This window comes from Cynocephalus volans, chromosome 2, assembly GCF_027409185.1.
Source record: "Cynocephalus volans isolate mCynVol1 chromosome 2, mCynVol1.pri, whole genome shotgun sequence".
Lineage (NCBI taxonomy): Eukaryota > Metazoa > Chordata > Mammalia > Dermoptera > Cynocephalidae > Cynocephalus > Cynocephalus volans.
Window position 1 is genome coordinate 203,532,707 of NC_084461.1, and position 27,557 is coordinate 203,560,263.

The 27,557-nt window shown below is 51.9% G+C and overlaps 1 protein-coding gene across 3 annotated transcripts; it reads right to left on the bottom strand.

Moving 5' to 3' along the window:
• Window positions 1-325: 325 nt before the first annotated feature.
• ZMAT5 (zinc finger matrin-type 5) lies at window positions 326-27,409 on the bottom strand. Of its 3 annotated transcripts, XM_063086938.1 has the most exons (7): window positions 27,332-27,409; window positions 14,996-15,150; window positions 10,217-10,279; window positions 8,633-8,713; window positions 6,443-6,554; window positions 5,650-5,786; window positions 326-718 (listed from the first exon to the last, which is right to left on the bottom strand). In XM_063086938.1, the coding sequence occupies exons 2-7, from the start codon at window positions 15,120-15,122 to the stop codon at window positions 342-344; spliced, it is 897 nt and encodes a 298-aa protein (XP_062943008.1). In that variant the 5' UTR covers window positions 15,123-15,150; window positions 27,332-27,409; the 3' UTR covers window positions 326-341. The 3 variants fall into 3 exon arrangements, with proteins under 3 accessions (XP_062943008.1, XP_062943009.1, XP_062943010.1); XM_063086940.1 differs by lacking the exon at window positions 5,650-5,786 and having other exon boundaries at window positions 521-718; XM_063086939.1 differs by lacking the exons at window positions 8,633-8,713; window positions 10,217-10,279; window positions 14,996-15,150; window positions 27,332-27,409 and adding an exon at window positions 7,198-7,286.
• Between the last annotated feature and the right edge of the window lie 148 nt (window positions 27,410-27,557).

A 27,557-nucleotide genomic window follows, 5' to 3' on the forward strand; every position in this document is an offset into this window, starting at 1 on the left:
CCTGTCACTGCCCCAGTTGTGCCATTCCGAACACTTGGCACCAGCTCAGCAAGGGCAGATAGGGCTGCAATTCTGCTGAGGCAGGGATGGCAGGTGGAGTCTGTGGGTTCCTCTCCTCAGACCTGGAGCCCCTTCTCACCCAGGCAATGGGCACAGCCACCCCAGCCCACACTCTGCCTGGCCGTTCAGAGCCCCCACTGGTCCCCAGGGAAAAGGGCAGTGAGTACAGAGCACCCTGGAGAGGATCTCGTCTCATTCCAGCCCTGCCCATCCCCCGAGAATGGAGCTCAGTGCACTGGGCAGGGGGAAGCACAGCCAGACCATGTGGTGACAGACTTTCTTTATAAACATCCAAAAGTTTCCTCACCCATCCTCTCAAGACGTTCCATGAGGGAGGGTGGGCAGGTGGAGCTGCATGGCGCAGACCCGGGCCCAGGGCTGCGCCTGAGCCTCAGTGAGGCTGGGCAGATAGTCTGAGAGGCTCCTTTGAGTGCAGCAGGAAGGGGCTCAGCCTCACCTGTACAAGCCCTTGTCTTTATTGTGACCGATGAGAGAGCTGACCAGGTGCGGTCAGGCAGGGGTGAGGGCTCAGCCCCACTGGACTCTGGGCTGCAGGGGCCACCCCCCGGGTGGGGGAGCCCGCAGGGATGGAGGCAGCTCCTGGACTGGTGGCCAGCCCACAGGGTACTGGAAGATGGTGGCTCTGATTGGTTCAGCCCTAGAGAGAAGGAGACGGGCAGAGAGTAAGAATGAGGCACGGCCCAGGCTGGGGCACCCCCCACCTTGGCTGTGGGGAGGGTCAGCTGCCTACACCACCTCTTTGTTATTATTGTTACTTTTTTTTGGTCGCTGGACAGTATGGGGATCAGAACACTTAACCTTGGTGTTATCAGCACCACACTCTCCCAAGTGAGCCACCAGTCAGCTGTACCACCTTTTTGGAAGACAGAACCTCAAAAACATGCAAACCTTTTGAGCCAGCAACCTCATCTCTAAGGACTGAGCCCAAGGAAATAACGGGGTTGGAGGCAGATACTGAGCTACAAGAATGGCCAAGATATGGAAATAACCTTGGAATCTACTCATGGGGGACTGACTAAGTACATATGCACGTCCACGGCAGAGAATGCTATGCAGCCTGTGGAAAAATTAAGGCAGACTTATATGCACTGATGGGGAAGGACATGCTATGTGAATAGGGAGAAAATCAGCTTATAAAATAATGTATATAGCATGATACTATTTTTGTTTAAAGATATATAACATATATAAATACATTAAAAAAACCTGAAAGACAGCAAAATGTTAAGTGGTTCTATCTCAGTGGTGCAATTGTGGGTGAGTTTTTTTACTTCTTTATACTTTTCAAAAGTTTTACAAGCACACAAGCCTTTGAAATCAGAAAAAAATATTGTCTAAATTTTTTTTAAAAGCTTCATTTCTCATGCTGCTCACTCTCCTCCTCCTCAGCATCCACGTTCCCCCGAGCCACCTGCCCCAGAATTCAGGGCCCATTTGAAGTGCCTGCCTGTGGAAAGACGTCCTCTGTGCCTAGCCTGGGGCACCCTGTCCGAAGGGAGCTGACCAAGGTCCAGGGAGGCCCAGAGGCAGCCTCCTTCCACCCCTCCACTGTTCCACATTCAGATCCTTCCGGCCTTACCCGGGCTGCTGCCTCAGGGCTGCAGTGCCCTTCTCAGGCTACAAAGCCCTTGAACCTCTGAGCACTTTGAACTCGCCTGAGAGCTCATCTGTCCCCCCTGTGGGACTGGGGCTCTCTGAGGGTAGAGACCAGCAGGGAGAGATAGGGCCTATCTGTACCCCAGTGCCCAGAACCGGTCCTGGCATGAGGAAGCCACCCAGTGACTGCTGACTGATACACAGTAATACTGAGAGCTCTTACTGACTAGGTACCATTCTGGGCCAGACACCATGACCTAGAGAAACCTCAAGAATCCTCACATGAAGCCCATTTTACAGATGAGGCAACTGAGGTGCCAGGAGTCAGTGATATGTCCAAGTGACACGGGATGAGGGATGAGGGGCTGGAATGCAATTCACACATCGATTCCAGACACTGCCCGCTTCCACTTCAGCTCCCCCTGCTCCAGCAGCACTGCACTCCACCCCTCCCTGCCTTCCACCCCCAACCTTCAGTGAAGGGGAGGCCCTGACAGGTCCTGGCAGGCTCCAAGGCCCAGTGGCTAGCCCTCGGCAGAAAGAGAAGGGCCTGGGCCAGCTGTGAGAGGTTTGGAGAGGCTTGAGAGGTGAGGGTGAGGGGCTGGGGTCAGGAGCCCTGGGAGTTGGCCTCTCTCTTCCCACCTAGCCTGCCTCTCTCTGGGCCTGACCTGCCACACAGAGTTGAGGACTTCACGGAGCCCTAAGTGCAGCCTCTATGGCCTCCCGTTGTGAGAGGACAGGGACATCCTCTGCTCAATGGCTTGCTGCCTGCTGGAAAGCACAGAAAGCAGCTCTCAACATGATTTATAGCACTGGGAAGATTTCAGCAACTCCACCATCCAGAGAAGGGCGGGAATGGGGAGGCGCCGCAGTTGCGAGAAGGGACTGCCCCAGCTGCTGGCCAAGTCTGCCTCAGCCCAGTGCCCCTGCCCACGCTGAAGCCCCCTGACAGGAGAAGGGTGGAGTCTCTCAAGTCGCCTCACAGACACTGGCACATTGCCAGGGCCCCAGTCATGCGAGCCTCTGAGCCTTGGAGTGCACCCCTTTAGCCCTACACAGAGTTGACGGGGACAGTGAGGTGTGCATGTGGCACACTTCTGCTCATGGACTCTTGTGGCTTCTTTGGTGGCCTCTCTGCCCTGTGCAGAGAACAGGAGCAGCTCTCTTGCATTTCCCCAACCATGGTCCTAATCAGAAGGAAGTAGAGTCTTAGGGAGGTGGATGGGCCGGAACAGCAGCACTGGCCCAGAGAGGGGTGCAAAGGGGAGATTAAGAGGGATAAAGTCACAATCTGAAGAGCCAACAATGAGAAGCAGGGCCGAGCACTAGCTTCTCCCGGGGATTAGTCTGCACGTCTGAAGCTAGCCTCTCCCTCCTGTTGCCACTGTCTGCTCTTGGCAGATCCTCAGGGTCAGTCTGCTGAGGGGGTGGGCACAGTGCCACCAGGCCAGTGCTTTCTGGAGCCTCCATTTCTCTATATGTGCAAAGAGGGCTGGCCTGGCTCACCTGGGGGGCTCTGCTCAGCCTGGGGGGACTGGAGCCCTCAGATCTGGGTTGCCCCAGGCAGCCATCTGTGCCCTGGGTGAGGACACAGACAGCCAGAGAGAAAGAGGGACTGCCTGAGGTCCCCAGACCATCCCCACAAGTGGCCCACGGCACTAACACCCAGGTAACAGTCATCCAGGCCAGGGACCCTGCTCCCCTAAATGCTCATTCATGCAGTCAGTATGTCCTGGGCCCACTGACACCTGTTCAAGTGAGGGGCAAGAGGGGGCTGGAAGGGTGATGTCTTAGCTAAAGCTTCCACAAGAGTCTGACTTTGCCAGGGAAAGTGGGGAGGCAGTTTCAGGCAGAGGAAACAGCACATACAAGGTGCCTGAAACGACAAATGACCACCACATCTAAGAAGCTGCTAAACATCCAGTGCGACTAACACAGAGGCCAGATGAAAGAGGTGAGAAGGTGACCCCCATGGGCCAGGTAAGCAGCAGAGAGGTTCCCCCAGGTCCTGCAAGCTAGGCTGTGCAGTCCAGGTGCTCCTGAGTTGGAGGAAGCCTAGGGAGGGTTTAAGCAGGGCAGGGCAGGGCAGGGCCAGGGTTAGGGTGTGTTAGGGCTGTTGTAAGATGAACTGTAGGAGCAGAGGGGAGTGGGCGACAAGGGAGGGGGCTGCTGTGGCCGCCTAGGAGAGCCAGGGTGGATGAAGGGCACAGAGGGCACACAGGACTGCCTCCAGTGTAACTGAGGAGTGGGGGAACAGAGTGAGACAGCCGGGGGCTTGAATCCACCTCTCCCCATCCTGAAGGGCGAAGGCTATGGATGCAGGGGCAGAGCCCAAAGCCCAGGGCCTCAGGGAATGGTGTCATGTTTCACACCCTACAGGAAGAGGGCTGTGGAAGCCCAAGACAGCAATGGCAAAAGGAAGAATACATGGTCACCTCCCTCCCAACAACCTCTTTTTCTCACGGCTACACAGTCCTGCTCAGCCCAGACAGTATTTCATTGTGGCTCTGAGCCCTTAGCAGGCAGGTGGACAGGCAGGTGTGGCTGTCAAGACAGTATATCCCCCGGAAGTGACCAGGTTGGGTGGCCTGAGGGAGGGCAGCCTGAGGGGCAGGGCTGAGATCCCCTAGGGACTAGGATGGGCCCCAATTGCAGATTCCATTCCAGAAACAGCCACTGCCATCCTGGCAGCAAGCTGCTGCCACTGCCACTTCAGACCTGTGGCTGGACAGGGCCATTGCTAGCCCTGAACATGGTGACAGAGGCAGCCTGTGGTCTAGACATGGAGCAGGGGCCTAGCTCTCTCTCAAGTGATGGCAAAGGGCAGCAGGTGTGTAACCAGGACAGACACCCTCTTGGGGTGGTTAAAGTTCCTGAGCTGCAAAGTGAGGGTGCCAATCTCCCTAAATGCCCAGGGCTGAGTGCTAGGCACACTGTAAGCACCAGACAAACCAAATAATCATGTGGTCACCACTTCTACCTGTGACTCGGGGCCAGTCATTCAGCCTCAGTTTCCCTATCTTGTGTCCTACTCCTCTGAGCTTCATAGTCACAGCATTCCAAGTTAGCGCTGGGACACATCTATCAGCACCCAGGCAGGGACTTTGGGGAACCCCATCTCCACCCCACCCACGGGCGCTCCTCCAGCCCATCTATAGAGTCTCCCTGAACCCTCATCACAGCCCTGAGAGGTACTCCAAGAGGTACCCAAGCCTATGTCACTCACTCCCAGAGGAGGACTCCCAGAACCAAAGCAGGGAGGTGGATGGCCAGCACGACACAGTTAGTAAGCAGCAGAGCATGGATGGGACCCATATGAGGCCAGGTCCCCGGAGTGGCAAAGGGGTGAGACTGAACTAAAGTGGGCTCAGGATAGTGGGGATGTCCCAGAGCTCTGTGCTTTAGTGGCCCATATCCTCACTGGAGTCTGTGCTGGCAGCAGGGGACTAAATCCTTTGACAGCCCCGAGCCCTCTGACTTGGGCTGAAGGAGCCTGGGTGCAGGACATGATCCCTGGACAGCCCCAAGGGGGACACCCACATGACCAAAGTCATAAGCCCTTCTGACAGGACCAGGAGGAAAGGACATCACACTCCAGCATGTGAGTCACATCTGTACTATATATTTTTAAGGTTGGGGGACAAAAACTGGTCACAGATTTTAAATAAAGGTAAAATACAAAGTTAATTTTAAAATACCTTAACCTCTTCACTGGGGCATGGAGAAGGCAAGAAGCTTGGCCTTCACCTCCTGGTGAAGGCCCGAGGGAGGCCTCAGCCCACAGACTGTCTGCCCAGGCTCCCCCGGCCCAGACCAGGCCACTGTCCCATGAAGCCACACTGCAGAGATAATGGGGTCTAAAGAACCACTGCAAGAGAGGCATGGGACGAGGGCGGACAACCTGTACCAAGTCACACGCAGCTTGGGAGCACATTCATTAGACCTTTCCCTCCCCTTAATCTCCTTCCATACCTGGTGGAAAAGCCCAGGAGCCTTGGCTTTGGTTTTGGCTGTGATGCTGCATGGCCTTTGGAAGCCCCAGCCTGCCCCTGTGCCTCAGCTTGTTGGTGTAAAGTGTGGGCTGAGCCCCTCCCCTCAAAGAGGAAGACCTGGGATGGCACACAATACACACCCTGAGGGCCCTGACCCAGCAAGCTCACTGTACAAGAGGTGAAGGCTCCCCATCCACTTCTGAACACCCTGAGTGCTGGGCCCACCCCCAAACCTCTTCCTTAGTGGAAGCAGTGGGACAACGACCTTGTCACACTACTGTATGATCCCATCTCTGCCTCTTCCTAGCTATGTGCCCTTAGGCAAGTCATATTCCTCCTGGGACCCTCAGTTTCCCCTTCTACAGGGCCCTAGAGAGGACAGCAGGTAGCAGGTGCACAATGCCTAGTGCACTGGGGGCTCGTTACCCACAGCTCAGGCCCCCCCTCTAGCAGTGAACCTGGTGATGTGGAGTCAAATCCATTTGGCTACCTGCCTCCCCTGCAGCCAGCACAGACTCCAATAAAGGGACGAGCCACTAAAAGCAGGGAAACGAGGCCCAGGAATAGGCAACTTCAAAGGCATACCCCCTCGGCCTCTAGCTGACGCTCTACCCAAGAGCCCCCAACTCTCAGGGAGCTCTGTGTGTCAGGGGGTCTGTGTCTGGTCCCCAGGCTTGGGCAGTTCATGGAGATCCCTCAGCTTCTGGGAAGGGCAGGCTGGCTGGGATCTTGCCTCCAGAGGGCCCAGGAGGAGGGGACCCTGGGGCCTGTACCTGCTGCTTGGGGCTGAGCTCAACCGCTTGGCTCTCTTCTCCAGCCAGTCCTCCAGATTGCCTTCAGAGAGTTCAGCAATGTCCAGTGGCCACTCCCTGGCCCGCCTCTCCTCTGTAGGGGATAGGGAGACAAAAGCAAGTGAGAGGTACACTCATGCCTGTCTGGCCCTCCCACGAAGCAGCAGGAACTGGGAGGCTCTGGACAAGCCCCGGGATGGTGCAGCAACATCCCGGGGAGACACAGGCTGGGAGGCCAGGAGCAGGGCCACTGGCTTGTCCCTACCATGCTGCCACCACCCAGGCCCTCTGTGTACCAAAGCCCAGTGCCCCCAGCCTCACTCTGTGTCCCTATCAAATGGAGACAATGCTGGTTGCCTCCCAAACCTTGGGGAGTTGGCAACAGGGCAATGTGTATAAAGAGCCTGCCCCCCCCCCCCACAAGTCTAAATCTAGCCCAGCAACAATGGAGCCACTGCCGGAAGCCCCCTGGGCTCCCCTGCCAGAATGAGGGGGGTGCCACAGGCCTTGACCATGCCCCCCTTCCTTCTTCCTCCGAATGTATCCTCTTCCCTTTTCCCCTCTCCCCTCCCCCTAACTGCTCCACAACATCTTAGAATGTAAAAAAAAAATAATAATAATAAATAAATTTTTAAAATAAAAATAAAAAAAATAAAGAGCCTGGTCCTCAGCAGGGGTCCAATTCTGCGGTGTTGGGAGGGCTATAGAACAGGTTGAATCTTGGCTCTGCCACATACCAGGTCTCTGACCCTGGGCGAGGTAATGAGCCTCAGTTTTCCTGATTTTTCTTCCCCTAAAACGTCCTACAAAAACCATTACTCACTGAATTAAAACGAAGCATTGAATGGAGCTCATACTAACTGGGTGTGAACATGTGACAGAGTCAGTCTCTGGGTGGTCTGGGATGGGCCTTGAGTCAGAGGGAAATAATCACACTCATGGAGCAGTGGTTATTTGGGGACAGGCCCTAGGCTGATGCTGCACAGGCGTCATCTTGCTTCATCTCCCCAAGCAGTCACGTTTGACAGTCAGGACACTGCCTCCAAGAGGTTAAGCCATGTGTCATGGTTACAGGGGATGTGGCAAAGCCAGCGGGGCCACACCTCTGCTTCCAGCTCCCTTGGGCCTCTCCCAATCTGTCTCCCCCATGCTTTATCTCCAGCTCCAGACCCACTAGCCTGTGCTCACCCCACCATAGGCCAACTGTTCCCTGAGAGTCTGTGGTCAGTGAAGAGCTGGAGACACTGCTGCTGCCAGGTCTCTCTGGCTAGCTGCATGAGGCCTTACTTCGGTCCCAGGAAAGCTGCTGGAAACTCTGTACTGGTGCCAGGCTGCAGCCACACCAACATCAGCTCCCCAGGACAGGGCACGGGGCCTGCAGAGTCTGGGTAGTGAGAGGGGAGCGAGGCCCACTGGGGGACGAGGGCAAGGCCAAGCTGCCCAGACACTTGCTGGCAGCCCCATGGCCACCTAGACAGAGAGGAGTGAGCAGCAGCACCCTGGGACACTCGGAGTCAGCTTCTAACGTGCTGGGGGGCTCACTTGAGGCCCTTCTGCCCAAGCGCTGGCCTCAGTTTCTCCACCTGTTCAATGAGGGGTTGTAGGAGAAGATTGAAAAAGACCATTGAAGTGGGAATTTCCTTGTTCTCTAATTGGAGAAGCAGGAAGTAAATTTCCCAAAGGCAGACACGCCAGTTTCCACGGAAGCTGAACGTGCCCCTCCCTGGAATCACTAGCCTATAAGAATCCTGAGGGCAGCGAAGGAGCTTTCTTCTTTCCCTTGTCCCCAGTGTGTCTTAGGGGATCAGCCTGAATAAGCGAGGGAGGGAGAACATCCACGAACAGGCCAGGGTAGCAGCAGGGTGCAGGAGGGGCTGAGGTGCACACTCAGGGCTCCTGGGCAGGAAGCCACGCCTGCTTCACCTTCAAGGGACACAGTCCTGCTCCTTCTCCACTCTTGCCTAGGGGCAGTTTAGAGGCTGTTCCCAACACCCACCCCAAACCAGGGGGCTCAGGGATCCCCCACTACCCTGGGCATCACTTGGCCTACCCCATATGGCGACTACCAATGAGGCAGAGGTGGGGAGGCACAGGGCAGCTTCCCTGGTCTCAGGCCCTGCACACCCCCAGCACCCCACTCCTGCCTAGCCCAGGGTACCCCTTGAGACGCACCATCCACCTGGATACTCAGCTCCTGCAGGTCTCGCTCTGACATGTGAGAGAATCTGCAATTGGAGCCAAAGTCACACTGGCCTGCAATGGGAAGACAGAATTACTTGCTGCTCAGGAAGGGTTCCCACTGTTGACTGTGGGGCTCCCGGATGAGGGGTCCCAGACTTTTAGGGGAAGAACTTTTCCGCCTAAAGATTAGCAACCCCAGTCTGGAACAAAAAATTGGACTCTCTGTGGCCCCACCCTAACCCAGCAGTCGCAGCAACCTGTCTGGTCTATCATGCCCTGCTCAAGACCCTTCTCTGGCAGCCCCTGGAGCTGGGGATCAAATCTAGCTGAAACATGTCATGATTGGGCTGCACAAGCCTCTGCAGGCTGTTTCTTGTCACTACCCTCCTGCTCCTATCCTGTGTGTCCCCTAGCTTCAGTGGACTTCACATGGGTCCCCGCAAGGGTCATGCTTTCTCTCCCCATGCTGGGCCATTGCAAAGGCTGGTGCCCCACCTTCCCACTTGACTCACACAAGCAGCTGGACTGCTCCTTAGAAAGGCTTCAATGGCAGCTTTGCCAAGGAGTTACCAAGGTCTAGGTGGCTTTCCCAATTTCAACTGAGGAGACCAAAATGTGTCTCAAAATAACTGGAGACTGGAGGTGTCCTAAGCCAGCATCACCTGCCAATGACGTATTCCCATCAAGGTGAAGTCTGTAGGGAAGCCCCTGATCTGCAGGCCTGGTGCCCATTCTAGGGGCAGCACCATCTCCTGATGGGAGCATAGCCATTCATCCAGCTTCCCTGGCTCAACAGCATTACCTCTCCCCTATGTGAAGCTCCCTTACAAACCATGTGAATAATCAGGGTTTCCCTTTTTGCCTTGGCTGCCTGGAAGCTCAGGGCCAAACCCTTAGAGAGTACACAGGACCTCAAGGGCAAGCATGGAAGAGACTAATTATTCTCCTGGCTTTGTCTTATTTTTCCTGCCCTTATTTTCACCTGCCTTTGGCTCCTTCACTTACTGAGGTTTTTTTCTCTTTGAGCTATATACATCTTTATTAGCTGCATCATAAGCAGTTAATCAACACCTAGCATCTTTGGTTCTTTTTTGGGCGGGTGGGGAAGCTGGCCTGCACTGGGAACCAAACCCTTGACCGTGGTGTTATAAGACTGCACTCTAACCAACCGAGCTAACCAGCTAGCCCCATCCTGGGTTCTGATTCTGAACTTCCTCAGATCATTGGGCCTGTTATTGCCTCCAGTCTTGCTGCTGGGAAGGAGGCCATAGAGGAGGTCGGGCTCCCAGGCTAACTTAACCAGCTGGTCTAGTACATCCATCAGTGTCTCCTGGATTTCCTTGCAATCTCTCAGTACTTGCTTGTTCTGGGTGAGCTGATAAGATCACATTCTAGGTCTGAAGAGCTGAGAATCAGGCCCTGTCACAACTCTGGGAAGGCTGTGACTGAAGCCAGGGCTGCAAAGCAGGCTTGGCTGATGGCCAGGGTGGAGGGAGACATTCTGCAGAGGTTCAGGCAGGCCAGATTGGGCACTGCTGGTTCCTGAAGGGACCCAAGCTGATCAGAACATTTTACCTGTCAGTAGAAACTTCCTGCAGGGCCGCTTGTTCTGCTCATCCAGCAAGACGGCAGCCGCATCTGCAAGAGAAGAGAGGAACCGGGTTCAGACGGCTCTACCAAGGGAGGTGGGAGGTAGAAGCCACAGGGGCAGGGACTTCAGCCAGACACAGCTGTGAGGAGAGAAAAGAGCTCCCCACTTATGAAGGAGTGTAAACAAGGGATAACCACAGGTGGGGATGCTGGCAGAGGGAACCAAGCTTCCGGTGAACCTGACCCCTTCCACCACCCAGGACCAGCCAAAGGCAAGAACCAGGCTTTACGTCAGAGGTTCTAGACCTTGACTGCACAATGGAATCACTCGGGGAATTTTTTTTTTTTTTTTTAATCCTGGTACCATGGGACCTCTCTGTACTGTCTTTGCAACTTCCTGTGAATCTATAATTATTTTAAAATAAAAAGCAAAAAAAAAAAAAAAAAAAATCCTGGTGCCCAGGAAGCCCACCAGCCTGTCCCAGGGTCAAGACATTGCTCCACGGGCAAGACTGCAACCCTGCTCTCCATTTCTCCTCCTTACACCAGCTGCAGGGCACTCAGAGCCAGACCTGCCCTGGATGCAACTTTCTGTCAATCATTCTGGATACTAACCTTAGCCCTGGTTTCCTCTGAATTTTCTTACCTCTACTTTCATCATATAGTTATGGTTTTAAGCTCTGTGTACTTCTTGGTGGGTGAGGTATCAATCAGTCAAAATCTGTGAGTAAGACACCTGAGGTCGGTGCCTTGATTCAAAGGCCCCGGAGGAGGGGAGAGGCCAGGCCTGGGCTGGACGCTCATCCACAACTTTTCTAGAGGCCACTGGGGTAGAGGAAAGACCACGGGCTTCGGAGTCCAGGAAACCTAAGCTCACATCCCATCTACACATGACTACATGCAAGCTGCTTAATCTCACCAAGTCTCAGTTTCTCCTCATATAGTATAGGAGGAAAATTCCCACCTGGCAGGACTGCTGTGAAAATTTAATAAGATAATGGATTGAGTGTGCTTGGCAGAGGAGACCTGTGGCTCCCAACCCTGGCAGCACATTAGAATAAACGGGAAAGTAACAACAAAATCAGCCTCTGGAGCCAGACAGGCCTCAGCATCCTGTTCCCCAGGTGACACTAACATGCACCAGTTCTTATTTCATTTCCTCCTCACAAACCCGCTGCACAGTGCTAACATCCCCATTTTGCAGATGCGGACTGAGGTTCAGACAGGGAAAATGATCTGCCAAAAGTGTCAGCACCAGTCTTCAACACTAGTGTGTGGCAGACTAAAGCCCATGCTCTGATAAGCAGCCCTGTGTGGCTGCTGATCTCCCGGTGGCTGGGTAAAGGCCCATGCTGATAGGGACTCCTGCCCTGCCCAGGGCAGGGAAGCTGGTGGCTGGGGGTGGGGGTGGTCTGGTGGAGTAGGGAGTTGGTTAGCAAAGGACTCACTCCAGGGAGGGCCCGAGCCATGGGTGGGGCCAATGGGGTGGGGAGGGGTCCATATGTCAGCGCTGGGCTTGTCAGACTCAGCCTACCCAGCTAGTGCTACAGACATGACTACATACCCTGCCTGCCCTACCTAGGGCAGGTGGGCTGGTGGAAGGCATGTGGACATTGCCCAGGACTTCCCTAAGGCTAGGACAATTGAGACTGGCAGAGGAGCTGAGCCCGAGTCCTAGACAGGGGCATGGCTGGGTGGTTCAGCATGAGAGGAGAGTTCCAGGCTGTCTAGCATCTGGCCAGTGGTTCTCAACCCAGCCACACATCAGAATCACCAGGCAGCTTTCAAAGCACATGGATACTGCACCCACCCCTCTCAGGTTCTGCTTTAATTCGTTGGAGGAGAAGGGCATCAGAATTGTTAAAAGCTCCTCAGTGACTCTGAAGTATACCCAAGGTTGAGAACCCTGGGCACAAGAAAGCCCTGCTCCTCTGGTTGGCATTCAAGGCTCCTCGTGATCTGACCCTATTGGTCCTTCTCGCTTCATCTCCCAAAATTAGCAGCTGCCCCTGGTGCCCCATGTTTGTGTGCTCGTTCATTTAGATGTTCATCTAACAAACATTCACTGAGCACGTCCTGTGCATTAGGCACTGCGCCAGGATGAGGATTTAAGTGGAGAACAAGTCAGAGCCAGTCTTTCCTTCCAGTCCAACAGTCATACTAATCCATGTGGTTATAAACGAGGTAAACATCTAGCATGAAGCCAAATGCCCTGACCTAGCCCAGGGGTTGGGAAGGTCATCCCTGAGGATTTGCTGCCTGAGTTGAGTTCTGAGATGGGGGGACCTCTCTTGGGGCAGAGAGGACAGCAGGAAAGGCATGCCCACAGAGGGGAGAGGCCAGCAGGGTACAGAGGCCTACATAGCACAGGGGCTCTGCCCAGAACACACTGTTGTAACTGCCGCAAAGTCACTTAGGAGAGGGGCCTGTTTTATCTTCAGAGCCTATCAGGGAGCTGAGTACGTGCTAAGTGATCACCAAACATTGAGTGAACGAATGGGCAAAGGGCCTGAGGCCAATCTTTTTAGTACCCATAGGCATCATTCCTACTTAGTAAACGTTTATGTGCCATGCAGTCATCATGAGATTACTGAGCCTTTGTCACATCCCTGGGAGGTGGGTACTGTTGTTATGGATGTTTTACACATGACAAAATTAGGGCCACACTGTTAGTGGGTGACACCTTGAGACTGACAGCCTAGCTACAGGGCCTGCCCTTGTCCTGACCATGGCCAATGGATCATCAGCCCCTCTGAGTGCCAAGGGACTTGTCTAAGGCCATGAAGCTGAGGGCAGAGCAGGTGTTATGTTGAGTCCCAGCCCAGGCTGGGGTACATGGTGCCTCTCCAAAGTCTGTGCAACCGAGGCATTGGTGGTCTAATGGTTAACACAGCTGCCTTCCAAAGTCTGTGCCCTGAGGAGGCCTCTTGAGGAAGTGGAAAGAGATTATATGCTAGCCTGGCCATCACCAGCTGGGGACTCAGGGTGAGGAAATTCACTGCTCTGGATTTTAAAGTCATCACTTATAAATAGGGACCCGTAGCCCACCTAGCCTCCCTTGCAGAGCTGTTCTAAGGACTGAATGTGGTCGGGGGTGTCAGATGAGAGGACACTGGGAATGCAGGAGCCTTGAGGAGGGGCTCAGGGCACCTGCCTTTCACTTTTCTATAGGTAACACAAGGACCTCTGCCCATCAGCCCTGGACCCCAGGACACAGCTGTTCTTGGCTGAGAGTCTTGGACTAGGAGCAGACACCAAGGTGGTCTTGGCCCAGCTCCATGCCAGATCACAGCCCCCACTGGATTTGGGGGACAGGGAGCCTTTGCATAACACCAGGATCAGAGGCCTCTCAGGCACCTAGAAGATCTCACTGCCACTGAATTGCCCCCTGCCTCCACTTCCAGCCCCTCACAACCACAGCCATGTTTGGCTTGTCCAGAGGCCTGGCCACCCTCCCTCATCTGAGCCTCTGAGCCTCAGCTTCCTCATCTGAAATGGGGAGAATCTGCAAGGGCTTTAAAAATGCCATGGCTAGTCCCCACCCCAACCAAACCTGCCTATGGGGATGGGGTCAGAAGCTCAGTGCTTTTTATTTAAAGGTCTCCAGGGAATCCTAACCCACAGCCAGGGCTGAGAACATCTGTCTTAGAGAGTTACTAAAAAAGCAAATGACAAACCGTAGAAAGTACCCGGCATGCAGCAGACACTCAATAAACGGTCACTCTCTTCTTGTGAATTCCAAGTTTCAGACCAGGGAACTCTCTCTTTCTCCCCTTCTCCTCCCTCTTGGCTGCTGGAACTCAGTTCTTTCCTTCCAGGCACTGGACCCTGTTCTGGAATCCTCCTCCCCAAACTGTGGGGCATCGGTCTGGCCCCAGCTCATTCCAGGAGCTCCTAGTCCACCCCCACCCCACAGCCAAGCTCCCTCTCTTTTTGATCCAGCTCCTGCCTGGCCACGCTCTGTCCCCCCTCTGGCTATTCCTCACTGTGCACATCTAGTGACAGCTGTGCAGCAGCACAGCACACCTCTATGGGCACCTCCCAGGCACCAGTCTCTGTGCTAGGTGCTTCCAACCTCAGCACATTAACCCTGGTTGCAACTGCTCTGAAAAGCCTTTCCCAGAAGAGCCTTCCCTCCAGCAGCTTGGTTATTCATCCATTCCTCCAGTCAGTCATTCAACAGCACTTACTGCACCTGCTGCCCACCACATAGCTGGATCATCCCCTGGCAGCGCTGACTAAAGCCCTCCAAAGGCTGCCCTCTGCCCTTGGGGCAATGTTCCCTTCTTACTGTGACCTCTGCAGGCCTTCAGGATCCCTGCTACACAGCCAGCTTCGGCCCCTACCATTCTCCCCGTCGCCTGCTAGGTCTGGCCACACCCCTCCCTTCTGCTCCGGGAGCACCTGGTGCATTGCTCACAGTTGTCTGCTTCTTTGCACACCCTCTGCCCAAAATGGTGTAGCTGGCTTTTCTCCATATTTCAGCTGTTGGCTCAAACACCACCTCCTCAGAGAGGTCTTTTTCCTGGCCACAGTATCTCCAGAGCCTGGCACTGCATGTGACAAAGAGGTCCTGGTCAAAGTCACTAGAGAAAAGAGCTCATGCTCCAGCCTGCCCCTCTGCCCCTGGGGCCAGTGGCCCAGGCCTCCCTCTCTTTTGATCCTCACAGAGCCCAGACCCAGACTGTCATTGACCCATGGTGTTCCTTGTCTCACAACAAGAAAGATCAAAGAGGAGGGCTCACTGAGCCAGCAGGCACCCACCTCGGAACATGTCATACCAGACCTTCTTGGCCTTCAGGTGCTGCAGCCCATTCAGATGCTTTTTGCGGTTGTGGAGGTTGTCCTGGAAGGAGCGGTCACAGTAGTCACAGAAGTATCGCTTCCCCATGGCCACCTACACCCGGTCCTGCCACTGCCTGGGAAGTCATAAAGCACTCGGTCAGACCACTGGAGAAAACGCCACACTCCAACGCTTTGGGCACACTGCCCTGACTGGGCGCTCCCTGAGGGCCAGACCTGAGCCAAGGCTTTGCGTACACCCGCTGCCCACTTCATCAGGAACTTCTCAGGTTGATGATTAAGGCCTAACAGGCCTCATTCCAGAGGGATCTTTTACAATTCCGATGACCACCCTCCAAGACAGGCCAGTTAAAGCAGAATCTTAGTGGGTGAAGCCTGGGCATTGGTATTTTTTAAAGCTCCCCAGGTAATTCTAACATGTAGCCAGGCTGGAAAACCACCACTTTCTACCCCCTGGCTAGCCTCCCAGTCCCCTTCCACACCTCTGACCTCTGACCTCCTCTCCACATTCTCTCCATGCCAGCCACACTGGCCTCCTCTCTGCTCCTTGTACATGCCAGGGACATGCCACTTGCACCTGCTGTTCCCTTGGCCTGGAAGCTGTCCCCCAGACACCTGCCACACTTGCTCACTTGACTCCTTCGACCTTTGCTCAAATACTATCTTCTCAGTAATCTCCGTGACCACCTCATTTAAAATTGCAGAACCTTTCACTTAGCATTCTCCATTCTCTGCTTTACTTTTCCTCATAGCACTTTCGCCTTTGAAGTAACAAGTTACTTGCTGTGTTTATTGTCTTTCTCACCTAGTAAGAACATAAATCCATGAGGGCAGGTATATGTTTATGTTGCTTATTGCTGGAGTCCTGGCACCTAAAACGGTGCATGGTACAGAGTAGGGAATCAAGTATTTGATGAATAAATGAATTCATTCCCATTTTCCCTTTGGGTCAACTGGAGTTCAGAGGGAGGACATGATTTGCTCAGGGTCATACAGCTGGTAGGCAGAACACAAACCTTAGTCCCCCGAAATCACATGGCTGGGTGTCTTCTCTTCCATAGCCAGCTCAAGGCTTAGAAAAGGCAGAGGGTTCAGGCAGCAAATACATGTTGAGCATCCCAAATCCCAGATCTGAAATGCTTCAAAATCCAAACTTTTTAGCACCAACATGATGCTCAAAGGAAATGCTCATTGGAGAATTTCGGATTTTAGGGTTTGGAATGCTCAACCAGTATTTATTCTGCAACTATTCCAAAATCCCAAAAAAATCTAAAATCCAAAACACTTCTGGTCCCAAGCATTTTGGGTAAGGGACACTCAACTTGTACGAATGGCCGGGGAATGTGCCTTGGGAGAAAAGGCTGGAGAGAGATGCAGAGACAAAGAAGCTTCCCAAGGAGATTACTAAATTCTAAGGAGACAGGTCCCCAGCCAGTCATGGAGGGAGATGAGAACATTTTAGGGTCTAAAGACCCCTCAGCGACAGTGACAACAGCCACCACCTCTGACCCAGGAGATCTGCAGCCCAAGATGAATGGCAATTCTGTGACTCTCATGGCCAGCCCTTGGGTCCTCCAGTTTGGTGCCACAAGATCAGAGGAGGAACAGGTCCACTCAGGGCTGTCAAGTGGGATCTGTAAAGGCTGAGCACCGACCATCCTTTTGCCCTGCAGTCTGACTCCTCACTTCACAGAGCAGGTTTCTGAGGCCCAGAGGAGGAAGGGAAATGACTTCCCCAAGGTTATAAGGTAGCTGCCCAGCCCAGCAGCTAAAGCCCCAAACTCCCAGAACCTGGCAAATAAGGCTGAAGCTGGGACCTGATCAACAGAGCAGATGGCTGGGGAATGTGCCTCGGGAGGAAGAGGCTGGGGAGAGACACAGAGACAAAGAAGCCTCCTGGATAGTTCCAGCAGCCTAGCGGGTTGATGGAGAAAGCCACTCTTGTGGCAGACAGGGACAGGAGCCATTAAGTCAGGGGCTGTAATGGGATCAGGAACAGACAGTCATTCAAAATGAAAACATATAAAACCTCTCTTCTCTCATTACTGCTGAGAAACCACGTCTCAGACATGCACACTTGATATATTAAATTTGGCAGCTCTAATACACCCTGTCTTGCCAATAAACTTATAGGAATTGGATTGAAATTGTAAGAGATGAACGTTTAACGGCCGAGTGCTAAACCAAGTCATTCACGAAGCTTGAAGCTCCAAGGCTGGCTCCGGAGAGTAATGGGGAAGGAAGGGGCAGAGGGGGAGTCCCTCTGGGACACTCACATGGAACCAAGGCTCTGCAGCAGACTTAGCTGGACCAAATCACACAGGGCACTGAGAAGGTGGCTGTGTGACCTTGGGCTGGTCACTTCAACTCTCTAAGCCTCCACTTTTACTGTGGAATATGAGGCAGCTGGTCTGAATGATTGGCTGATTGACTGGCGAGTGGTGCAGAGAAGTTTGCTAATGCAAATAGTAAAAATGACACCAATAATGCTCAGCATTGAGCTCAATAAATGTCACCTAATATTAGAGTTGGTGGTTTACTGAATACCTACTGTGTGCCAGTACTAGGCTAAAAGCTTTATATGCGTCATTTCAATGAATCCTCAGGACAACCTGCTATGGATATTAGAACTGGAGATGTCCTTAGAGATCATCTGGTCCCGCCACTTCACACATGGGGGAACTGAGGCCCACAGAGAGCAAGTGACTGAGCCACAGCCTGACCTGGCAGAGCTAGGACTAGAACTAGGGGTCTCATCGGCCATCCAGGATGGCTGAGCACTTCTCATGTGCCAGGTGAGGGGTGGGCAGAGGAGGGCTTGGGTGGGCAGCTGTGGCCTTCAGCTCACCACAAGCTGAGGACATGAATGGAACCTTGACTGGTTTGCCCCTCTAATAGGGGTAGGGTCTATTACTCCTTCCCATATGAGGGCACTGGGGTTCCGAGAAGTAAAGTGACTTAGTCAAGGTCACGCTGGCAGGAAGCAGCCGAGCTGGGCTTAGAACCCAGGCAGCAAGGCTCTAGAGCACACAGTCCTAATCACTTAACAAAAGTGTCCCCCAGCAAATCATACTGATGACACCTTTCCTTTATGAATCCCTCACAACACCCTGGGACCATGCTGGTCCCTTCAAACCCCAAGATGTATGTATAGTAATCCCACCTATGAATGAGGAAACTGAGGCTCAGAGAGGTGCCATGAGGTGCCCCGGGTCACACGTGTAGGAAGGGCAGAGCCGGTCTCAGGGTGCCTGGGGCACAGATCTGTGGGAAAGCCTGTGTTCACACTGCACAGCTACCTGTCCCAAACACCAGCCCACCAGGAAACCAGACCACAGGCCCCTCTGCCTGCCTGCCCAGCAACACTTGGGCCCAAATGATGAGCCCCCTTAGAGCTGGGATGTGTGTGTGTTTGTGTTTCCCCCCTCTCTATGGTGCACACACACATTTGCAAGGGGCAAACCAGCCAAAGGTTCCACTCATGTCCTCACCTTGTGGTGAGCTGAGGACCACAGCTGCCCACCCATGCCCTCCTCTGCCCACCCCTTACCTGGCATGTCCAACCTGGATGGCCAACAGGACCTCTAGTTCTTGTCCCAGCTCTGCTGGGTCAGGCTGTGGCTCAGTCACTTGCTCTCTCTGGGCCTCAGTTTCCCCATGTATGATGTGGCAGGACCAGGTGATCTCTAAGGACCTCTCCAGTTCTAATTTCTGGTGATCAGATGCTCATGATAATGCCCCCTACCCACCTGTGACAGACGCATGCTCAGTGCTCAGGCCAAGGAGAATGCAGGCAGCATACCCCCTTCGGGAGGGGACCCATGGTGACTGAGCACTACTGGGGCAGGCCCCTTCCTGACCATCTAGACCATCGAAGCAGGTCACATCACCCCCATTTCACCTGTGATAGGAGGATACTTGGCCCAGGAACAGCACTGAGCACCAGAACCTGCAAATGCCTTGTTTACGTGCCTGGGAGGCTAGGCAGGGAAAGGGTTAAGAGCTGGGCTCTAGAGTCAGATGTGAGGGTTTAAATCCAGGTGCCACTGCTGACTTACTCTGTGACCTTGGGGGACTATTTCACTTCTGGCCTCAGTTTCCTACTATGAAAACAGGGATAAAAACAGTGCCTACTTCAGAGGGTTACTGTGAGAATCAGGTCAGCCATGTACACACTTAGCATGGAGCCTGGCCTATAGGAGGCCCTCAAGAAATGTTAACTGTCATCACCATCATCATTATCGGGTTCCAGAAAACAGAGGCTCAGACAAGGAACAGGATGTTCCTGGGGTCAGCTGGTCCATATTACAGGTGAGGAAAGTGAGGCCCGGAGAGGGGAAGTTGCCCAAAGTAAACAGCACAAGAGGCACAGGAGGGACTGCAGCTTCAGCCCCCACAGCAGGCCCAGACCCCTCCTCTGCACAATAGCTTGGCAGATCCCCACTGCCCAGGGGTGGCATCGGTGTGCCAGCACTTCCTGCCTGCTTCACAGGCCTATCCCTATAGGCATGTGCCCAGGGTCCTGCTTCTGGGCAAGAGCTGGCCTTCAGCAAGGTGACTGCACCCAAGTTTAAACTTCTAGGGCTCTTGACCCAACTGCCTCCTGCTCTAGTGCCTCCACACACATTAGGAAAAAGTATGGTCTGCAGAATCCTCTGGACACATACAGCACCCTGCCAGACACAAAACTTGGCAGGCAGAATGTTGGCTAGATTTCAGCTCCAACTCACCCTTCAGCCAGGTGTCCTTGCACAAGGCACAACCTGCACCATTGCACTTGGCAGCCTGGAGTCGGGGGTCAGGGACAGGGGATAGAGGGGAACAGCTGGAGCATCTCTAGAGGGTGCCCAGACACCAGCGTGAGGTGCTGACTAAGCTGGCCCTCTTTACTGTGATTCATCCTCATCCTCTGATGCTGGCATGCTCTGCAGCGGGTGAGCAAGGCTCTGTCCAGAACACAGAACAATCCGGCCCTACTCCCCCACCAGGAACACAGGTAGTGCCATCCATCCACTCCCAGGGACCAGGTCTGCTGGCTCCCCAGAGCTTCACCAGGTGACAGGGCTGACTCTTTGTAGGCAAGGGTAGTGGGACAACCCTCTGGGGTCACACACGACTGGATTCAAATTCCAGCTCTGCCACTTATAAGCTGGGGACCTCTGGAAAGTTATTTCTTCTCTCTGAGTCTGTCCCTAGCTATAAAACAAGGATCTCAACTCCTGAGGATTGAGAGGTAGCAGTACATGAAGGTGCCTAGTATATAGTTAGCACTCAAAGAATGGAGGCTGTTACTTTTATCATCCTGGTGGCTCACTCCTTCACCCTCTCAGCAAGCATGCCTTGACCACCTGGTTTAATATTTCAGTCAAAGTCAAAGCCACAGGCATATCTGCCCCCTGTACAACCTGCTGTTTCCCATAGCATTTCTCACATGCTGATTTACTGTCCTGTGTGCCTGCCTCCCCCACTAGAATACAGGCTCCACAAGGGCAGAATTCTGTCTGTTTGTCCAGCTGCTGCCCTCCAGCACCTGGAATAGGGCCTGGCATACTCTAGTGCCCATAACTGCTTGTGGTATGAACGAGTTAGCGGCCTCCCACCCACCCTCTGCTCAACGCCAGCAACTCCCAGGCTCTCTTCTCCTCAATCTGTGTACAAAGACGAGGACAGATACAGAAGAGAGACACGTAAAGCCCTAAAGGCAGATCTCGGCCACCACTGCCCCTCCCCTCAGGACTTCTGTCTCCAGTACGGTCCCAGCCTGACCAGCTGTGTGGCTTCCCATTTAACCCCATTCTAACTGACTTAAACCTCACTGGCTATCTCAAGACACTCGACTTCAGTCCTCCAGGCTTAAAGCAAAGATAATCAACTAGTCGAAACACTGTTGGGTGGAAGAGGAAAGAAAAGAGACTGGGAATGGGGTGGGGTGAGGGGAGATAGCTTCAGATTTGATTCCCCAGTGCTAGGCACTTAGTTTTCATTCTCTTATATGATCCTCATGGAAACTCTGAGTAGACATAAAGATATCCATTTTGCAAATGAGGAAACAGGCTCAGAAGTACCACTCCTAATTTGCTCACAGTCACAGCTAGGAGAGACACGAACAATAATGATGATTACTGTTAGCATCGATAATGACACATAACAGTAACAATGTCTGGTCATGGGCCAGTGGTGCTGAGGATCCACCCACACCCTCCCACGGAGTCACAAGACTATGAAGCCATGTGCCGAGGCCCCACAGCCAAGGCCCACTAGAGCCAGCATTCATGCACAGGTCTGGCTGGCCCCCAGAACCATTCCTCCCCATCCCACTGCCCTGCTGTGAGGCTGCTGTGGGGCAGACGCTTGTACTTCATCAATATTCTTGCTTCTTTTCATTGTGCGCATCTTGGGCACAGAGATAGCTTTGGCACAAAGCTAAGATAAGCCAACAGCTTGGCCTTGGCCAGGGGCTGGGACATGCACTGCAATTATCCTGGACTTGTGCTCACCGCATGCTGTCCTCAAGCTCGCCTGTCATTTCCTCTAATTATGGCCCCACCAGACCCCAGGTAAACAGTAAACCGCAGCCAGAGGATGGCTTTATTGCACGCCCACTAGGAGCACAGCAATGTCCCAGAACCACATATGCCTGCTGTCTGGAGATGATGGCATCAGAACCACCCTGAGGGGGTGGCCCACGACTGCCCACAGACTACACTGCTCCAACAGAAGTGGCAAGGAAATCCAGATGTATTCCCTGACAGGAGCCTTCATATGTCTGGGGCACCCTTCAGATGCCCCAGTGTTCTGTAGCAACCACACAGCTTTCTTCTCCTGACCTGAGTGTGCCTCCTGTCCCCTCTCTCAGGGTGAGGCACATCATCTCATTCCCAGAAGTCTCAGGCAGTGGGGGGCCCACTCACAGCAATTTCTAACTCACTAAGTTTGGAATGGGGCCAGGATCTAAGGAGGCCCTGATTCAGAGTCCACAGAGAAATGCTAGTCTAAGGAAGCAGATGATGGACGGAAGAACACAGATGGCGAGAGCTTTCCCAGAGTCACACAGACCACCCAAGTCAATCCTTGGAAGTAGTTTTCCCTTAAACACAACTATTCTAACCATTCGATCCAGGTCTGAATCCCATTGCTGCCACTCTCAGGCTGTGTAACTCTCAGCAAACTACTTACCCCTGGGCCTCACTTGGAAGATAGGGGTAACAACACTATGTCATAAGACTACTATGAGGATGAAATCACGCAGGCTAGGTGCTTAGCACAGTGCCTGGCATGCCAGTGGTGCTCAACACACATTTGTGGATGTGGTAGCCAGCCTCGATGACCCCAGTGAGCCTATCTCCAGGTTGTATAGTCCCCTAGTAAGTCGTATCAGGGTTGGTCTGTGTGACCAAGAGATTAGAGCAGAGGTGATGGTGTGTCATTTCCAAGATCAGGTTATAAAAGACACTGCAGCTTCTATCTCAGTGTCTTTCTCTGAGCATTTGGGTGGGGGAAGTCAGCTGCCACACAGTAAGCAGCTCTGTGGTGAGGCCCATGTGGCAAGGAACTGAGAGCCCCTGCTAACAGCCAAGGGAGTAAGCTTGGAAGCAAACCCTCCAGCCCCAGGTAAACCTTTAGATGACTGCACTCTGGCTGACAGCTTGACTACAACCTCCTGAGAGAATCTGAGCCAGAACCACCCAGCTAAGCTACTTCCAAATTCCTGACCCTCAGAAACAGAATGAGATAATATAAGTTTGTTGTTTGATTTGCTAAGTTCTGGGGGAATTTATTATGCAGCAATAGATAACTAACACACTGGAATAAACGAATAAGAAAAATGAAATCACTTTATAATCTGTGACAGCCACAAGCACAAAGTGCCCCATATCCCAAAACACTCAACACTCATAGTCAAATCAAAGGAGGCCCCTCCTCCTACTCACACATGCACAACCCTAAGGCTCTACAGTTCCCTTTTCATTCATTCATTAACCAGCCCATCATTTGCTGAGCACTTCCTCTCTGCCAAACTGGGGTTCACATCTCACGACACAGAGTTACTGCTCTCACAAGAAGACACACTGAGTATAGGCTAGGTGTGCCCAACATATACACCCCCAGTAACAGTAGTAGGCAACAAGCTTTTTGCCAGGGGGCACCAAGAAAGGGCACCTGCATCCAACAGGAAGTTCCTCCAAGGAAATGATCAGAGATGACCACAAAGACCTAGGTAACCAGATGGTCACTGCAATATAGTTTATGCTAAAACTGAAATGTAAACGTCCAACAGTAAGAAGAGCTGACAGTTACCCACTGTTCATTACATGCCAACACAGAGTCCCGTGTGGGTGGGAAAGGGGTTCAAGGACATGATGCACAAAACCTGTGACGTTGGTTCTATCATTATCCTCATCTTACCCACCAAAAAATTGCTGGCAGAGAGAGCCCACAGTCAGCAAGGAGCAAGAATAGGGTGTGAGCCACATCTGTTCAATGGGGTACCATGCAGCTGTTACAAATCAAGTCAAAGGAACTATTCCCTCAACTTTCACTCTATATTGCTAAACAAAAAGTGCTTGTTATCACAATATGTACGTACAATATGACACCACTTCTTTAAGGAGAAAGAACCCTCACCCTATATACATACATATACACAAAGATTAGAGCAGACACAAAATATTACTGTGGTTAAGTCTGGATAATAGCATTACCTGCAGATTTTTTTTTTTCTCATTTTGTGTTTTTCTATTTTTCTAAATTTCAACATGTTAGGATGTGTTGTTTAAAATTTTTATTTAAAAAAATTCCCTTCAAAAAAATGAGAAATTTGTCAAGTAGGGATAAACCCTATCCCTTCCCCCTCAGAAGGCTTGCCATGGATGTTGGTTCCAGGGACTTGGTTCACCTGTATGAACCAGCTAGGGGTGGTGGTTGAAAATGATAGAGTAGACATTTCCCTCAGCCGCTGGCTGAAGATTGACAGGGTGCACCCTATTTCTAACCAGATCTGGCCTAGCGTGCCCCAAGGCCCAGTGAAGGTCGGCCGAGTCCGAATCTGGGCTCCAGGGACTGCAGGCAGGAGACAGTTTCTCATCAGATAGTTACAGGTCTCAGCAGGCTGGAGTTTCCAAATAAAAAAGGTAAAAATAGTCTGAAGGAGGCACCTGAGCCAGATACCCAGACTCAGAACGCCTCTGCTCCTCCTTCTTCTGCTCTCAGTCTGGGATCATCTGACCCTCTGTCACCACTGTCACTGCTGTCCAAGTCAGATCTCTCCTCCTATCTGGACAAAGCCTCCTCAGTTCACCCCATCAGATTAATCATCCTAAAATTATCCCTGCTCAAAATTTTCCATGGCTTCCAAGTGGGAACCTTATTAAAACTGAAGTCTCTCAAGTTAGGTCCCCAGAAATCCTGACTTAGCAGATCTGGAAGGGGACCCAGAAATTTGCATTTTAAGTAGCAAGTCTAGTATCCCCTAGTAAGTACTCCCTAAGAAACAAAAGCCTGGAGGAATGAACTTCCCCCTGGATCCCAAAGGCAACCTCTACTAAGGACAGTCACTCCAGGTAGACATAGCCCCTAGATTCGTGTCTCAGTCAGAAATCAGTCTGATTATGAATAACCTCAGCTCATTTGAATGGTAGCCCCAACCTGATGCTAAGCACAATTCATTAGAGTGGAGAAAACTGTTTTCTTGGGCCGAGCCCGTGGCGCACTCGGTAGAGTGCTGCGCTGGGAGCGCAGCGACGCTCCCGCCGCTGGTTCGGATCCTATATAGGAATGACCGGTGCACTCACTGGCTGAGTGCCGGTCACGAAAAAACGACAAAAAAAAAAAAACTGTTTTCTTTCTGCATTAGCATCTTGTCACACTCCACAAGAGTTTAGAATCGAAAATAGAGGTAGAAAAGTAAACCAAACCAAACTGAATAAATGTTCCTGTTCTAAGTAATAATCAGTGTATATACTTGGTATTTTAAAGTATCTGTAACATTGAAGAGAATTTGATATGTTCAGTGTTAAAAGTTAAAATATATAGTTATGTAACTGATAAGATATATGCCAGTAATTGACATTAGACTTGTGATTTTAGGTTGAGAGGTTAGCAATAGATGGAAACACTGGCTGCACATTAAAATCACCTGGGATGCTGTAAAACTTACTAAGGGGTGCCCTCCGTTCATGTCTTCATGTCAGAGATGAAGTCTGTATTTTTTTTAGCTTCCCAGACTGACAGCCACTGACATAGGAGAATTTGACTAAGTATATAAAAAGTATTCAATTGTTTACAAGAACTTGAAATTCATGTTTACAAGTTTAATGGATTAGATTTCCTAGTAACTGTTTAAGTATTCTAGGGAAATTGTGCTTATTAGGTTATGCATCTGAAGTACTTAAAAAGAAAATCAAATATATTAAATATATAAATGGAGTTTAAATGTTTAAGGGGATGTAATCAAGCTCTAAATAGGGCTGGGTGCTTAAAGGAATTTAGTTTGTTCAACTGGAGTTCAAACATTAATCAAAGGAAAACTTAAGGTCATTTTTCTTATTTTCCTAGATTTATATGCAGAATTATAATTTCTAAGATGAAATTGATGGCTTAAAGGAAATTAGCCTTTTAAAATTGTTACTCCAAAATAAGAATTAGTTTAAAAGATAAAAAATAAAACCAAATACAACGAGCCACACCTTTAACTCCCTGTGGTCTTCCCTACTTGTCCCGCCTAAAATGATTCTCCCTCCTCTAATTCCCCCTCCTCTATACTGCCCATCAGCCAGATTTGTTGCAGATGATCAGCAAGACCTAGTACTCTCCCTGGAGCCTCACAACTTCCTGCCCCAAGGGGCTACCAGCATGCTGTGCAAAGAGTAAATAACCACAGTAAGGATAACTCATCATAGATGTAGAGCATCTCACATTTTCCCTTCTAGTCCCCTAACCAGGCATTACTGTTGCTCTTTACAGAGTAATTAAAATATGGCCCAGAGAGTCCAGACTTGATCAAGGTCACACAAAGTCAGAGGTAGAGCCACACCTGTAATCCAGTCCCTGGTTTTGAATGCCATCCCTATCCTGATGACAATTATCTCAGGCTCAGACCTCTCTTCTAAACTCCAGACCCATATCACTATTTGCCTCTGGACATCTCCACTTGATGTCTATGGACTAGCTCAAACTGAACGTGGCCAAAACAGAACTTAGGATCATTGCTGTTGATTTTAAGTGATTGAGGTCAAAACTTAGATGTCCGCCTCGATTCCTCTTTCCCACACACCCTATTGCGCATCTGCCAGCTTGTTCTGTCTGTCCTATCTCCCAAAATACATCCCAAATCTGATTACTACTCTAATCTACACCCTAATCTAATTTATCATTCTCCCTCAACTGATCCACCACAATAATTTTCCCTCTTCACTCCCTTCTCCGGAGAGCAGCCAGAATGATAGCATTAGAATGTAAATTACATCTTGTCACATGTCTGCTTAAAATCTTTCAGTGGCTTCCTAGTGCAATTAGAAAAAAATAAGACTCCTTACCATTGGTTACAAGGCCGCACATGAGCTGACCCCAGCCCACCTCTTCATAGTCCACTCTACTTCTTTCCCTCAAACTCCCAGGATTGCTGCCCCCTCAAGCCCTTTGCATCAACCTTTTCTTGTTTGACCCACTACTATTCATTTACGTCTCTAGTCAAGTGCCACGCTCAGAGTGACCACCCAGGCTAAAACAGCACCCCAATCCACCTGTCTTCTGTTCTTTTAAGCACCCCTTGTTCATTGTTACTGAGCCTCCACCCGCCCACACACAGATGATTGAGCACGCCATGAAAGCAGGGACATATTCACCGCTGGGTCCCCAGCACAGGACCCAGAGGAAGCACTCGAAAAACATTTGTTGAATGCCCCTGGTACTCCAAAGTGCTTGCTCTTTCTGCTTCCAAGAAGGGATGAGTGGTCCCAGGTCTCCTGCCTTCCAGGCCAGAATTTTAGCCTGCGAAGACCGCGGGAGAGGGGAGCAGGAAGCACGGGAAAAACAGTCCCTCCCCCTGAGGCCAGGCTGAAGAGTTCAGTCCCCAGGACCCGACTTTTGTCACAGGCTTCATCTCTGGGCCTGGAATAGAGGCAGAGACGAGCCAGGGTCTCAAGGGCCCAGGTCCCCTCGCCTTTCCATCCACTCCCCATCCCAAATAATGGTGCCTCCCGCCGAGGGGCGCGCAGACTCAGAAGGAAGAGCCCAAGTCTTCCCGTGGGAGGAAAAGAGACTAGGACCAGTCCCTCGACGACCCGTCAGAGAAAGTACCTGGCTCTTGCTGGGCCGGACGGCTCCGGGCTCCTCCTCCTACGCCCTCGCGTCGCGCACTGCTTACTGGGATTCGTAGTCCTCCCTTGAGTATCGGCCCTCCCTTCCCAGAAAGCCTTGGGAAGCTAAGCCGAGACAGCGCGCGGGGAGGCGGAGGAAGTGCGAGGGCTTCGGGGGGTTGTAGTTCGAAATATTCAAACAGCAAGAAATTTTTGAGAAGAAAAAT

Coding starts and splice junctions, on each gene's coding strand:
- ZMAT5 (XM_063086938.1), bottom strand. CDS start 15,122: ATGGGGAAGCGATACTTCTGTGACTACTGTGACCGCTCCTTCCAGGAC. Junction 6,555..8,632: donor GCTGAGTATCCAGGTGGATG/GTGCGTCTCAAG, acceptor TATCCCCTACAG/AGGAGAGGCGGGCCAGGGAG. Junction 719..5,649: donor CTCCTGGGCTTTTCCACCAG/GTATGGAAGGAG, acceptor CCTTCTCTCTAG/GGCTGAACCAATCAGAGCCA.